This window comes from Triticum urartu, chromosome 2A, assembly GCF_056163025.1.
Source record: "Triticum urartu cultivar PI428250 chromosome 2A, HENAU_Tu73, whole genome shotgun sequence".
NCBI lineage: Eukaryota > Viridiplantae > Streptophyta > Magnoliopsida > Poales > Poaceae > Triticum > Triticum urartu.
Genome location: NC_141874.1, coordinates 706,645,032 through 706,661,161, shown reverse-complemented (window position 1 = coordinate 706,661,161; position 16,130 = coordinate 706,645,032). Strand labels below are relative to the sequence as shown.

The 16,130-nt window shown below is 47.5% G+C and overlaps 1 protein-coding gene across 1 annotated transcript; it reads right to left on the bottom strand.

Annotated features, from left to right (window-relative positions):
- Positions 1-14,305: 14,305 nt before the first annotated feature.
- LOC125534227 (uncharacterized) lies at positions 14,306-15,498 on the bottom strand. The gene has a single exon (XM_048697501.2). The coding sequence runs from the start codon at positions 15,382-15,384 to the stop codon at positions 14,467-14,469; it is 918 nt and encodes a 305-aa protein (XP_048553458.1). The 5' UTR covers positions 15,385-15,498; the 3' UTR covers positions 14,306-14,466.
- Between the last annotated feature and the right edge of the window lie 632 nt (positions 15,499-16,130).

Below are 16,130 nucleotides of genomic sequence, written 5' to 3'. Positions count from 1 at the left end.
GAATAATTGTTCCTGCTGGTTGGAAGGATCATCTATGTATGCACTAAAATAATCATAACCAGAAGGATCATGTATGTATCAGATTATCTTGTGTGGAAACCGGAAAGAACAGAACCGCAAGCATGATGTTCAAACAATGCACACTTGAATGTAAAGAAAACTTACTGGCTCAGATGAGATCGTCGGCGGCAGAGGAGGAGCAGAGGAAGGCGGGCGGCGGAGAAGAGGACCGGCTGGCGGCGGCCACGGCAGAGGACCGGCGGACGGAGGGCGAGGATGAGCGGGAGGCGGGAGAGGATGGGCGGGGTGGCAGCTCACGCCCGCGGCGGCTGACGCTAGCGGCGGCTCCGGCTGTCCCACGGCGGCTCCCGCAGCGACCCGCGGCCCGCAGCGAAGGAGCGACGGGCGGCGGCTCCGGCTACTGGAGGAAGAGCGGGCGGCGAACGGCGCGGGAGGAGGAGGAGGGGGCGAGAGGTCGCGCGGACGGGGAGAGAGATCGTGCGTACTATTTTTTTTAAGGGTGTGGCTGGTTAGCGATCGAGTAAGGGCGGGTTAGCGATTGATTAAGGGCGTGGTTCGCAGCGTTAAACATAGAATGATTAAGAGCCATTAGATTTTACTAATGAATGGGTTTGATTATTTGGATCTGCTCCTCTCTTTCTTTTATAGTGATAGTAGATGCTAAGATGAGATTCCTTCCGGCAGGGGAAGAAAATGCACGACTGTCATTCCGTTTACTCTTAGCGCTAGAGAAATGGGGTTAATTTCTCGTGTGATAATGAAATGCGTGGGATTATATTTCAGTTTGTTAAATCCCACATAAATTCTTTTAGTATGTTATAAGGCATCTTCAACCTTGACTCTCAAACCACCCGCATACGACCGGAAGTGTGTTGTCATTCAACGCGATACCCCATCCATCTGCGGGCAGGTCTGTATACTCATGCAAACGGACCAGAGATTGGGTGTGCGTGTGTTCGTGTGTGTGTGGGGGGGGCATCCAGATTGCTGCCATGACAACGTCCGACACCCCGCACCCACCCAAAACCTTCTCCCTCTCCTCACGTTCTTTATCGCCCGAAGTAGTTGCCACAGATTCATGCCGCTCGAGAGCGCGAGCGCCGCATTCATGTCGGCTCAGAGCAGACACGACCTCTCATGTACATGAGAGGACGGGGCAGGTCAGATATCTACCACATTCAAACGGGCAGCTCGTTTGTCTGCCTGCTGGCATTGAACAAGCCCGGCATTGAAACAAGCCCGCCGACGGAGAAACCACTCCGGCGTTTCCATTGACACACCACGTCGCTTGGCCTCACTAGTATCTGCTATTTAAATGAAGCAACTCACGGCACCAACCGCACCACAACACGTCCGCTCCACATCCTTATCTCGTGCACCACATGCGCCATGACCGCTAGGGGTAATGTGTTGTAGGAGAGCCTCTCGACGGAGCAGAAGCACAAGGTGGCCGCCCTTGCGGCCGGTTGGTAGCGCCGCCATGCGATTGCGCTAAATCAGGAACAAATGGGGCCACGGCGAGAAGCAATTCGTTTGTCTCACTATGCATATATCTGCGTGCGCACGAAAATGGGGAACAGAAGCGTTTTCTACTACAGACTTGTTTCATAGCTTCCAACTAAGCGGCAGACCCGACACGACTGACGGAAAGCCAACGTTAATAGTTGGTCTAATTGCACGATAAAAGAGTTCTGTTTCCAAACAGATTTGCCCATCTATAATGGAGGGTGGCATGCGGACCAGCTCCCCGGAAGTCTCCAATGACGACCCGACAAGGAAGACGGGCTCCGACGATGACTCGACGTCGAAGCCCCCACCGGTTCATGTCGGCTTGACCATGGAGCAGGTGCATGCACACTTCAACGACACCATGGCGGAGGAGCAGCCGACGCGCCATCATTGTTGGCGTTATGGCAGGCACAGGAGGATCAGTGATACAACCTCTCCCTCCTCAAGCAGCACCGGCTGATGGAGGGCCAAATATACAGTGAGCGCAAGCAAGAAGGCAGTGGCGACAAAGAACCATAACTTCGTAGCCGAGCAGCGGGCGCTCTAGGAGGCTTGGCGCGCTCATGCCTCTGGCAACGCGGCCATGGCGCAGCCGGATGCAGAGACTACGCATGCGATCGCAAACGAGTACGCCAGCAGCCGCACGTTCCTGAAGCTATGGCTCTTCCAGCGGTGTCTGCGTTTTTAGCTGGACCATAGTCTTGATAACTTCTCCTCCGTAATCAACTATGTAGGATCGAAAGTATGTCTAAAGGGGGGGTGATTAGACTACTTGACCAAATAAAAACTTCACCTTTTCCCAATTTTAGTTCTTGGCAGATTTTAGCTATTGTAGGACAAGTCAAGCAATCATCACACAATTCAAGCAAGCATGCAAAGAGTATATGGGCAGCGGAAAGTAAAGCATGCAACTTGCGAGAATGTAAAGGGAAGGGTTTGGAGAATTCAAACGCAATTGGAGACACGGATGTTTTTCCCGTGGTTCGGATAGGTGGTGCTATCCTACATCCACGTTGATGGAGACTTCAACCCACGAAGGATAACGGTTGCGCGAGTCCACACAGGGCTCCACCCAAGGGCAACGGTTGCGCGAGTCCACACAGGGCTCCACCCACGAAGGGTTCACGAAGAAGCAACCACCCACAAAGGGTCCACGAAGAAGCAACCTTGTCTATCCCACCATGGCCATCGCCCACGAAGGACTTGCCTCACTAGAGGTAGATCTTCACGAAGTAGGCGATCTCCTTGCCCTTACAAACTCCTTGGTTCAACTCCACAATCTTGTCGGAGGCTCCCAAGTGACACCTAGCCAATCTAGGAGACACCACTCTCCAAGAAGTAACAAATGGTGTGTAGGTAATGAACTCCTTGCTCTTGTGCTTCAAATGATAGTCTCCCCAACACTCAACTCTCTCTCATAGGATTATGATTTGGTGGAAAGAAGATTTGAGTGGAAAGCAACTTGGGCAGGCTAGAGATCAAGATTCATATGGTAGGAATGGAATGTCTTGGTCTCAACACATGAGTAGGTGGTTCTCTCTCAGAACATATGAGTTGAAATGATGTGTGTGTTCTAATGGCTCTCTCTTTTAATGAGAAAGAGGTGGAGGGGTATATATAGCCTCCACACAAAATCCAACCGTTACACACAATTTACCAATCTCGGTGGGACCGAATCAGAAAACTCAGTCTGACCGAAATAGTAAACCTAGTGACCGTTAGGAATTTCGGTGGGACTGACATGCAACTCGGTAGGACCGATTCGGTTAGGGTTTGGGCACAACTAATCTCGATGAGACCGATTACACAAACTCGGTGAGACCGAATTTGGTAATTAGCTAACCAGAGAGTTGGTCAGGCAAACTCGGTGGGACCGATTTGCTCTTTCGATGAGACCGAGTGGAACTCGGTGAGACCGAGAAGTTACAAAGGGGAAACACTAAGTTTACATTGCAATCTCGATGGGACCGATTCGCTCTTTCGGTGAGACCGAAAAGTTACGAAAGGGAAACAGAGAGTTTGCAACCCCATCTCGGTGAGACCGAGATCCTTATCGGTAGGACCGAATTGCTAGGGTTTGGCAGTGGCTAATGACAAGTGAAACTCGGTGGCGCCGGATAGGAAGAATCGGTAGGACCGAGTTTGGCTTAGGGTTTAGGTCATATGTGGAAGTGGGAAAGTAGTTGAGGGTTTTGGAGCATATTACTAAGCACATGAAGCAAGAGGCTCATTAAGCAACACCTCATCCCTCCTTGATAGTATTGGCTTTTCCTAAAGACTCAATGTGATCTTGGATCACTAAAATATAAAATGAAGAGTCTTGAGCTTTTGAGCTTGAGCCAATCCTTTGTCCTTAGCATTTTGAGGGTTCCACTTTCACATCCATGCCATGCCAATCATTGAGCTTTCCTGAAATAATCATCTTGGAATAGCATTAGCTCAATGAGCTATATGTTGTTATGAATTACCAAAACCACCTAGGGATAGTTGCACTTTCAATCTCCCCCTTTTTGGTAATTGATGACAACATATAGATCAAAGCTTCGACAAATGATAATAAGCATGAAATATATCGTCGCTTTGAGAAGTATGTGATAAGTAAGAGCTCCCCCTAAATTTGTGCATATTTAAAATTTGCTTTGGACTGCAAATGCACAAAGAATTAGAATTATGGGTTACTCTTCCATGTCACATACATCTTGGTGGAGCGCTAAAAAATGATAAGAATGAAATACATGCACTCATCACCAAGAATAATGAATGATCACAAACGATAGATAGAGTGATAATATTTAAGCAAGCATTAAGCAAACATTAAGTGTAGCTTATGATCAAACACATGATCATCAATGTTTCACAAATAATGATCTCGAAAAACCACCAAATAAAGCAAGAGAGAAAAGCAACACTCTCTCTCTCGAAGCCTATGATCTATACATCTTCTCCCCCTTTGGCAACAAGTTACCAAAAAGTTCCTAGAAAATGCATAGCACTAGATCAACGCTCAGGCTTGATCTTCAGGTGGTGGTGGAGTCCAGAGCACTCCAAGGACGAAGCCTTCGGTAGACGTGGTCGGAGTCGAGGCTGAAGTGGATGCTGGAGCTGGTGGAACTGAGGTTGTGGCTGGTGCAGACGTTGTAGCTCTGGTGTCAGCAACTGGCAGTGCAGACGACCTCGGACCTCGTGGCACCCTTGCAAAAGCATCAGTCGTGGTCCTGCCTCTCCTCTCATTCATGTCCTCCTGGAGCTGCTCCATGGCAGTCTGTATCTCTGTCACCTTGATGTCCAAGTCATAGAACCTCTGTTCCATGATCCTCTCTAAACTCGCCTGGTTCTGAGTCAGGGTGGCTATACTCTGCTCAATCCGCAGGGTGGACGCAATCAAGTAACTGAGCTGCTCTTGTTTGGTTTTCAGGAAGTAATCAGATGCCTCCGCTTGAGTAGGCATCTTGGCAGCTTTCTCCTTCTTCGCCTTCTCCTTCTGAGCTTGTGCATGGGCAGATGATGGTTCATTCTCAGTCATAACAACTTGATTATCTTTGAAATCTGGACGGATGGGCAGGTGTTCCTTATCCAACAAATATACGCCCGTGCCCATCTTAGAGTTGATGAGCTCCTGAATCTAAGGGGCATATCCACAGCTCCTCTTCTGATCTGCCGCAGTCCTTTTGATTGTTTCCACTATGAGGCTCATGACTTTGAATTTTTGAGGCACGTCAAAGACATGAAGCAAATTGATCGCGTGACCTCTGATCATCTTGTGATCTCCAGACTTGGGCAGAAGGGTGTGCCTAAGGATCCAGTTGATCGTAGGCAATCCTGATAGCAGATAATGCACTGAGCCAAACTTGAACGTGTCAAGTGCTTCATTCGGAATCTCCTTGTACATGTTGGACATGGAGTTGTGGTCCATCTTTTTCTTGGCATAAATGTCCAAGTCATCTGCTTGCTCCTCTGGGGCATTGATCAGCTTCGCCCATTCCTCAACAGTAGAGTTGTACCTTGTACCTTCTGACATCCATGTGATCCTGCCATCCGGATAAAAGTGTGCTGTGGAGTAGAATTGCATGATTAGCTCCTCGTTCCACTTTGTGAGCTTCTGCCCAACAAAGTCTGCAACTCCACACGCACTAAAGCTGTCAACTACTCCAGGGTAGTACTCTTCATTGTCCTTGATATAGGTCCAGTCAACCCATCTCATGTCACATACAATTGGCTTCTTGTCAAGTAGCACTGTCTCATAGAAATCCTGCTGCTCCTTGGTATGAAACCTGTAGTCCACTGCAGTCCTTCTCCTAGAAGCATATGGATCTGCTTCTCTCCATTTCCTCAGCCCTGAATCTCTTCTAAGCTTCATGTCCTCAGTCACAGGATGAGCATCGTTGTGGTCTGGGATCTTGGGCTTGAGCTTCCTTAGGACATTTTCTTCCTCATCCTCAGCAACAGTCTCAGGCACTGGGGCCTTGTTCTTCTCAGTGGACGGGATGCTTCTTGTGTTTCTCTTTGGTGCACTGTTAGGCTTAGATGCAGCCTTAGGTGCTTCCTTGGGCTTGGATGCAGCTCCCCCTGACCTTATGGCATCTCCCATTAGCTTGGGTGCCTTGGGCGCTGGTGCATCTGCCTCTTCTTCCTCTTCCTCTTCCATGATGGAAGCTTTGCCAAGCACTCTAGCCACAGTCTTCTTCACCCTCTCCTTCCTTTTCTTGCCCTCAGCAGCTGGCTCTTGGGAAGTGGGCTTCTCAGTTGAGGCTCTAGCCTTTGACATGGGCTGCCTGCCTGCTGGCCTTTTGATTTTCAGACCTGGCTTAGTGCCTTGGGCTGGCTCAATTCTCTTGGAAGTGGCCTCTTCCTCTGCCACATAGTCCTCATCTTCAGAGTCTGAAGTTCTCTTCTTCCTTTGTCTAGTGGCAGCTTTAGGCAGGTTGCTGGGTGTGCTCCTGCTGCCATCATCTAAGGAACTTGAGGGGCTAGTGCCCTCACTCAACTGCACTTGCTGCTCTGACAAGTTTTGGCTGTCACTCTGGTCTGACATGCTGCAAACTGACTGCTGACCCTGTGAATAGATTATAAAGGAGATAGAGTGGATGAGCATCACAAAATGCAGAGATTTTTGCAAAAATAATGATCCAAAAACATAGTTTTAGTTTCCCACTGAAATCATCTCGGATCTACCGATTTTCAAACTCGGTGATACCGAAGCAGTTTTGGAACCTAAACTAGTGAACTCGGTAGGACCGAGTCATAGTTCGGTGGCACCGAGACTGCTAGGGTTTCACTGAGTTCAAAAATCGGTCACACCGATAAGTAATTCTCGGTTAGACCGAGTCTCACTTGTGCAATGGCATAAGCCAAATCGGTGGGACCGAGTTTTTCAACTCGGTGGGTCCGAGATAGTTTCGGCAGAAACCTAAACCTAGAATCTTCGAATCAAACCTAATCTATGAGCGTTTTGACTGGATAGAAGTTTCTCAAACGTGGCTAGAAACAATATGATCACAATGTGCTAGGAATCAGATTGAGGAATAGCACAAAGATCAAGTCCATACCCTAGTTCGGCGGGGACTTGCTACGGCGGCAACGGCGGGGCAGAATTCCCGTTGACGGCGACGGAGACCAGCGACTGGAGGCTGCTGGCGGTGAGAAGACGATCCGGAGACCTCGAGGGCAGAGCAGGCTATCGCGCGGGCGAAGGGGTTCGGAGAAATTTCCAAATTTTGCCCGTGACTATATATAGCCCGACCCTGTCGGTGTGACCGAGTGGAACGACTCGGTGGCACCGAGATTCATAACTGCGTGCAGTTACTGAAACTCGGTGTGACCGAAGGGTTCAAATCGGTTGCACCGAGATTGAAAACATAGATCAACTTAATGATCTCGGTAGGACCGAAAGTGGAGTATCGGTCGGACCGAGAATCATAAAGAGGTTTTGGAAGTTTAAGTCTATGACGAATCAGGGACTCCGAGCGCTCCTCACACAGAGTGGTTCGAATCTGACTTGATCAAATTTTGTGATGCAGCATGAATAGAGTTTGAGACGAGAAAAGCATAGATAGCTAGAGGAGGTTCTTAGGCATTCTTGTCCATCCACTTGGCAAAAAGAAATAGAGCCGAACAATCAAAACAACAAGTGGATGTCCTCGAATGAGTAAAATATGCAACCAGCATGCTCACACAATAAGATGGCAAATGAAATATGTGGCAAGGCATGCACAACCAATTCTAGCATCTATCAAGCAATTTGCGATGACTAGGTCATCTATATATGAGTATATTGACTTAGGAGTCAAGTGAGAACACTTGATCATAGGTCATACTCATCGTTTAAGCTCAAGTGGGGTTACCACTTTTACATAAAGCATTGTTGTGTTCACATCTTTAGAGTTGCCTTAGCTCAAGTCTTAGAGTAAAGCTCCCCCTAGATGTGATATCCCCCCTAAGAGGGATGAACTAACCTTGGGTTTTGTCGATGATGACTTCATGTAGATATTGAAGATGTGGATGCTCAATGTTGATGTAGATCTCTTGGAGCTATCCATATGAGTGAATTGCACTTTCAATACCTACATGGGTTAGTCCCACAAGGAACAAACAAGGATATCCATAGACATAGAGTGATGCACACAAAAGATGATGTCCATGAAAACTTTTAGGTTACCTTGTCCCTTGTCTTACCAACAAGAGGGTTTGTGACTCCTTGAACTAGTGCAAGATGTGGAAGTTGATTGCACTTGTTCTTGCCAAAATGATAAGAGTGAAGTATGTTGGCGGAGTCACCCTCAAGAACTCTCTAGTTCTTCTTCTTTTGGATCCACATCATCTTGATGGGAATCCTTGGAGTTGTAGTCGTACTTGATGAAGTGGAACTTGAAGTAGTCTTGGGAATCCACTTGACTAAGGTCTTAGGAGCTTCTTCAAATGCATCAATTTCCTCTTGAAGCTTGTCCTTGCCTTTTTGCTCGTAGTCTTGTGGTGGAAGATCATCTTGAGCTTGTGTCCCCTTGAAAGAAGTATGTTGAGGGACAAACTTTGTCTTAGGGTATTGATCTTCTTCCCATTCAACTCCATTGGCATTGAACTTTCGTTCAAAACCAACACCTTGATTCTTCTGGTGCATTCCTTGCTAGCGCACAATTTCCTCGAATTGCTTACTCCCGGCAAGGCTTTTGTACACTCCTTTCTCTATAATTCCCTTCAATAAGCTATTTTCTTGCTCAAGTGTAACTTGGCTAAGAGAATCATTAGTGGAATCAAGAGAACTACTAGAAGCAACAATATTGGATTTAGCATGATCATTGTTACTACTAGAGGAAGAATCTTTCTTGTTAGACTTGACTTGAGGCATGTAAGTGGATAAGAGTAAACGCTTGGCAATGTAAGAAGAACTTTTCTTGCGGAGATCATCATTGATTGCCTTTAAGAACTCATGCTCTTGCTCAAGGTTGAGCTTTTCAAAGCGTAGTTTCTCATGAGCTCTTAAAAGTTCTCGATGATCTTCGAAGATAGTGTCATGAGCTAACTTAAGAGTTTTTAGTTCTTTAGTTAGAGCCTCAATCTTCTCCTTATCATTGTCATTCGTTTTATCTTGATTAGCATGATTAATTGGTCTTTCATCATAGTATTCCTCACTAGAGTTGTCACCAAGCAAATCATCACCTAACAAGTCATCTTCATCACTATTGAAATCAACATACTCGGGGTGTGTTACCTTAGGACCTTTGGCCATGAAGCATCTTCCAATTCCTTCATTTGGTGAGTCAAATATGTCGTAGGAGTTGGTTGACACAAGTGCTAGACCGTCAACACCTTCATCTTGAGTATCTTCGAAGTCGGAGTGATAACTTCTCTCGGAGTGGCTGTCGGAGTCGGAGTCGGATATCCATTCACCAACATGAGCTTGATGTCTTCGTCTTGTGTAGCTCTTTGATGATTTTTCCTTCCTTTCCGAATCCTTGCTTCTCCGTGAGTATCTTCGTTCATAACGATCATCTTTACTCCTTCTCTCTCTTGGTGGTGATCCTTTGCTTCTTCTTTTTGGAGAATATTCTCTTCTCTTGTAGGGAGTCGTACACTCATTGGAATAGTGTCCGGGTCTTCCACAATTGTAACAGTTTCGCTCTCGACTAGAAGATCTTTTGTCATTGTAGGACCTTGACTTGGAGCTTCTATCTTTGCTTCTACTCTTGTAGAACTTGTTGAAGTTCTTCACCATTAAGCTCAATTCTTCATTGAAGTCTTGTTTCTCACTTGATGATGTAGGGGCTTCACATGAGGCTTTATAGGCACCACTTGATTTGTTGTGAAGTTCCTCTTTATCCTTAAGTGACATCTCATGAGCAACAATTCTTCCAATCACCTCCGTTGGCTTGAGATCTTTGTAATTGGGCATCATTTGGATCAATGTGCACACGGTATCATATTTTCCATCCAAGGCTCTTAGGATCTTCTTGATGATGAATCTATCGGTCATCTCTTCACTTCCTAAGCCGGCAATCTCATTTGTGATGAGAGCAAGCCTAGAGTACATTTCAGCGACACCTTCACCATCCTTCATCTTGAACTTGTCAAGTTGGCTTTGAAGCACATCCAACTTGGATTCCTTGACGGAGTCGGTACCTTCGTGCATATCAATCAAAGTGTCCCAAATTTCCTTTGCATTCTCAAGGCGGCTGATTTTGTTGAATTCTTCGGGGCACAATCCGTTGAAGAGAATATCACAAGCTTGAGCATTGTATTGCAACATCTTCAACTCATCCGCGGTAGCTTCACGGTTTGGTTCTCTCCCGTCAAAGAAGTCACCTTGCAAACCAACACACACAATAGCCCAAAGAGCGGGGTTATGTCCAAGAATATGCATTTTCATTTTATGCTTCCAACTAGCAAAATTAGTACCATCAAAGTAAGGACCTCTACGGTGATAATTTCCCTCGCTAGACGCCATACTCTCCTAGGTTGTGAAACCAAGGCTATGACCACCAAAAGCTATGGAGATCAAGAAAATGGAGACCAAAGCTCTGATACCACTTGTAGGATCGAAAGTATGTCTAAAGGGGGGGTGATTAGACTACTTGACCAAATAAAAACTTAACCTTTTTCCAATTTTAGTTCTTGGCAGATTTTAGCTATTGTAGGACAAGTCAAGCAATCATCACACAATTCAAGCAAGCATGCAAAGAGTATATGGGCAGCGGAAAGTAAAGCATGCAACTTGCGAGAATGTAAAGGGAAGGGTTTGGAGAATTCAAACGCAATTGGAGACACGGATGTTTTTCCCGTGGTTCGGATAGGTGGTGCTATCCTACATCCACGTTGATGGAGACTTCAACCCACGAAGGGTAACGGTTGCGCGAGTCCACACAGGGCTCCACCCAAGGGCAACGGTTGCGCGAGTCCACACAGGGCTCCACCCACGAAGGGTCCACGAAGAAGCAACCACCCACAAAGGGTCCACGAAGAAGCAACCTTGTCTATCCCACCATGGCCATCACCCACGAAGGACTTGCCTCACTAGCGGTAGATCTTCACGAAGTAGGCGATCTCCTTGCCCTTACAAACTCCTTGGTTCAACTCCACAATCTTGTCGGAGGCTCCCAAGTGACACCTAGCCAATCTAGGATACACCACTCTCCAAGAAGTAACAAAAGGTGTGTAGGTAATGAACTCCTTGCTCTTGTGCTTCAAATGATAGTCTCCCCAACACTCAACTCTCTCTCATAGGATTAGGATTTGGTGGAAAGAAGATTTGAGTGGAAAGCAACTTGGGAAGGCTAGAGATCAAGATTCATATGGTAGGAATGGAATGTCTTGGTCTCAACACATGAGTAGGTGGTTCTCTCTCAGAACATATGAGTTGGAATGATGTGTGTGTTCTGATGGCTCTCTCTTTTAATGAGAAAGAGGTGGAGGGGTATATATAGCCTCCACACAAAATCCAACCGTTACACACAATTTACCAATCTTGGTGGGACCGAATCAGAAAACTCGGTCTGACCGAAATAGTAAACCTAGTGACCGTTAGGAATTTCGGTGGGACTGACATGCAACTCGGTAGGACCGATTCGGTTAGAGTTTGGGCACAACGTAATCTCGGTGAGACCGATTACACAAACTCGGTGAGACCGAATTTGGTAATTAGCTAACCAGAGAGTTGGTCAGGCAAACTCGGTGGGACCGATTTGCTCTTTCGGTGAGACCGAGTGGAACTCGATGAGACCGAAAAGTTACAAAGGGGAAACACTGAGTTTACATTGCAATCTCGGTGGGACCGATTCGCTCTTTCGGTGAGACCGAAAAGTTACGAAAGGGAAACAGAGAGTTTGCAACCCCATCTCGGTGAGACCGAGATCCTTATCGGTAGGACCGAATTGCTAGGGTTTGGCAGTGGCTAATGACAAGTGAAACTCGGTGGCGCCGGATAGGAAGAATCGGTAGGACCGAGTTTGGCTTAGGGTTTAGGTCATATGTGGAAGTGGGAAAGCAGTTGAGGGTTTTGGAGCATATCACTAAGCACATGAAGTAAGAGGCTCATTAAGCAACACCTCATCCCTCCTTGATAGTATTGGCTTTTCCTAAAGACTCAATGTGATCTTGGATCACTAAAATATAAAATGAAGAGTCTTGAGCTTTTGAGCTTGAGCCAATCCTTTGTCCTTAGCATTTTGAGGGTTCCACTTTCACATCCATGCCATGCCAATCATTGAGCTTTCCTGAAATAATCATCTTGGAATAGCATTAGCTCAATGAGCTATATGTTGTTATGAATTACCAAAACCACCTAGGGATAGTTGCACTTTCAAACTACAAAAGGTCAGAGTCTTAGGCTGGTCACAATGGGAAAGAACATAAACTAGTAACTTACACACTTCTCTAGACTATGTTACTACCTCTATAGTGGGTAGGAACATCTATGTAGTGTCATGCAACGATGTATTTATTAGGTTATAGACTCATTGTTTCTTGGAGTGTGTGATGTTCCGGTAACTTAGCTAGTTACCACAAGCACCTCTCTCTTCATTAAATATGTGCCACATAAGCAAAGTTGTATTGGAGTGTGTGATATTACTCCTAAGTTCCTCCCCATTGTGACCAGCCTTAGAGTCTAGGACTTGAACTTAGTGAGCTGATACGCATGTACTTGTAATTTTGATTTGGTTAATAGACTGTTTTCAGAAGAAAAAAATGTTTTTTCTTCCACTCGAAGAAAGGAAAGGCGATCTCGCCAAGCCGTCGCCATCCTCAGGCGGCTCCCCTTCGTCGACGACCTCGGTCGTCGATGGTGAGGTGGGTCACCGGATTCACGCGTGTGGATCGTTTTAGGCCCTAGTAGCTTTTGCTTCTAGATTGTTCATTGTTTTGGCTACGACGGCAGTGATGATGATGCTGAATAAAGAATCTTCAGATCCTTCTTCGAAGAGTTGATACACCCTATGTTTGGGGATGGATTTTGAAACCAGTCTGTTCAAACAAGGATGGCGTGGCGGCGGTGACATCCTCGTGGTGGACTTGTGTCCTTAGGCTCCGACGGTGTTTTCTCCAGCACCGGCGCAGAGCTTGGGAGGTAGTCTAGGAGTGGATACATATTGTCGTCTGCATCAAAGGCATCTGAAAGATGGTGGATCATGTGTTGGGTTCTGGTCCGTGGATGACATGTAAGGTTTCCTCATCCGATGTCTTAGTCGTGTGGGGGTGGTAGACCTGAAGTTACGGTATGTCCAGGGTGTTGCTCCGGTTTGATTCGATGAATGGTAGTGGCTTCGCCTTTGATGAGCCACCTTAAAGATCCGCAAAGCAGCATATCAACGATGAAGCCGTGTCGAGCTCGTGTGAGAAGCCGATCCATCATTTTTTTCCTTCGGTCGCTGTTGTGATAGTGCGAGAGACGGGCGTTGATGTCAAACTCAGATGATTGTTTGGTATTGATTGTAGTTTCCCTCCTTGATTGGTGTTACTTTGTGCAAAGACTAGCGTTTGCTCTTTTTTTATAGTTTTGATAGCTTGGTAGTTACGTGGCTTGTACCATGATCTTTAGGATCTAAATGAGACATATATTATCATAAAAACAAATTTTTGAGAAAATGCAAAAATTTTGGGCGAGGCATCGCCCCACCCCCCGGGAGTTCTGTGTCCTTCTACACATGATTAAATGTTGTGTGAGATTGCTATAACCCACTAGGGTTTCTTTGCACCCCGTTGGTGCTGCCGGTCTGCCTTGTCTTCGTTGGCCTTAGGGCCATGGCAGCGCAGTGGATCCCAGCCCTTATCGGTGAGAGGGCTTCGTTTTTAGATGTTCCTTCAAGTTTTGTTAGGATTTATGTCATGGTTAGGAAGATAAGATGGTGGCGGCTCCCTGAAAATAAAATAAGGTTTTCCTTGTCTAGCCCCCATCTTGGTGGTGCATCTAGCATCGTCGATGGGCGTGTGGAGATATATCTCCGGCGGATCTGTTTTTGGTGGATTTGCTCGGATCTGGTCGTAGTTCGTCTATGTTCATGTGTTTTCATTTTGAATTCTTTTGATCTATACTACTCTTTTACGGCGGTGGTTGCTGTTATGATGCGTTAGTCCTATTGGGTCTTAGCACCACGACTTCCTGATTGTCTACTACAACAAGTTTTGCCGGCTCTGACGGGGGAGGGGCGATGACGTCGGCGTGCCTTCGGCTCACTTCAGTGCTTGTAGTCGTCGCTAGGTGGTTTACAAAGCTAGATGTAATTTTTATTATTTCTGGTGTTCGTTATACTGCCCTGATTGAAGATGAATAGATCAGATGTTTTCCCAAAAGAATATTGACGTGCAAATCACGTACAACTGACTTGTGTACAATTTTTTAACAACGACTTGTATACATTGTCGCACGAAGAAATCAAAGCATCCCTCTATGGCATTATAATCACTTTTGGATGAAGGAGACATTTCCTTCCCCGAAAGGAATGTGTGCTCTTAGCATAACCGCAAGGCATCGATCACCTCCTTGCTCTGCATGGCTTGGTAGTAGTAAACCGTTGCTGCCATCAGAGAGAGGAGCTGCAGCGCACATGACAGAAAAGCATGCACAGCCAGCAAGCACAAGGACACCGCCATGCTCCTCTTCGCATACACAAGAGCAACCCGGTACAGCGGAGCCACGACGGTCGGCACGAAGTGCGCCACGAGCACCAAGAGGAGACCCTCCTTTCTCCTCACCAGCGTCACGAGACGCCACGCCTGCCGGAGCGCCCCCACGCCGCGGCACCTCCTGTCGACCACCGACGCGGCGACGCCCACCAACGCCACGGCGGTGAAGTAGAGGGAGGTGAGGAGCGCGATGAGGTAGACGAGGCCCTGGACGGAGAGCACCCCTGAGAGCCCGCCCATCAGGTCGGGAGCGGGAATCAGCGCGGCCAGGACCGCCGACGCGAAGTCAAGCGCGTCGACGACGGCGATGGTGATGGAAGCGCCCTTCAGGCTGATCCTCCCCTTGACGAGCTCGCGCAGGAGCTCGGCTAGCGAGTAGCGGTCGCCGGAGTAGGTCGTGGAGGCCGCGAAGAGGAAGAGGGTCCTCTTGACGAAGCCGACGGCCAGGGCGACGATCACCTCGGAGACGCCGATGAGTATGAGCCTCGTACCGTCTTGCTTTGGCCCCTCCATCTCCATGAGCTTGGCGTATTTGGCGCTCGAGAAGTCGGTGTTGTTGAGCTCGGTGGCATGGCTGGCCACGACGTCGGCGAGAGGCTGGACGAACAGGAAATTGACTATGTGGTCAAGGAAGGCGGCGGCGGCAAAGAGGAGGAGCAAGGGCGTGAAGAGCTTGGGGTTTAACGTGGGGAGGATCAGCGCTTCCTTTAGGAAAGTAAAGCATGATGTGGGTTTGGCAGCCATGGTTCCGTTTTGGTAAGGTGCTTTGAAGAACTGAAGATTGAGGATGAACTGCCTGACGCTGCCGAGGAGATTTGTACGTTGGGGGAGAGGATGGGATGGCTGATGCTCACCGGTCAACCGAGGAAGAGTTGAAAAAGGAACGGCACGTCTTTGTCGCCAAGGGACGACTTGGAAAAACCAAAAGAATCAAAGTACGACCCGCCCGCCGGTGGAGGAAATTGCAGAAACCACTTGTACAGCTTACCAATTATTGGTGTTTGCTATACAGAACACAACTGTTAGTCTAACTAGTTGCAACCAGGTCCAGTGAAAATAGTAATACTACTCTGCACACGGACAGTGAGCTCTGGCGGCCGCGAGGAGTGGAAGCTTGGTGCGGCGACGGCTAGGGTTTCCCCCTATCGCTCGTGGGAGCCACGTAGGTGGGAATCAGGCCTTGGTCATCGCCACAATTCGCGTCAAAGTAGACCAACCACTCTTGTGGCGGCTAGGGTTACAACCCGATTACTGCTCTCAGGCAAGAGTCACTCTCTGCTTTATATATAGCCATGGATGTCTGAAGGTGAAAGGAAAATAATAGCAAGTAGAATAAAAAGTGAAAAAGGGGCGCCAGCCTAGTGGTTGAATGACGGCCGTCGGATGAAGATCGTGTGGCGGCTGCTTTCTCTCTTCAACGTCGGAAGTACCGGTTCGCAAGCTTCATCTAGGGCGTCAATACTTGATCTAGCGGCTACGATGTTTGTCGG

Coding starts and splice junctions, on each gene's coding strand:
- LOC125534227 (XM_048697501.2), bottom strand. CDS start 15,384: ATGGCTGCCAAACCCACATCATGCTTTACTTTCCTAAAGGAAGCGCTG.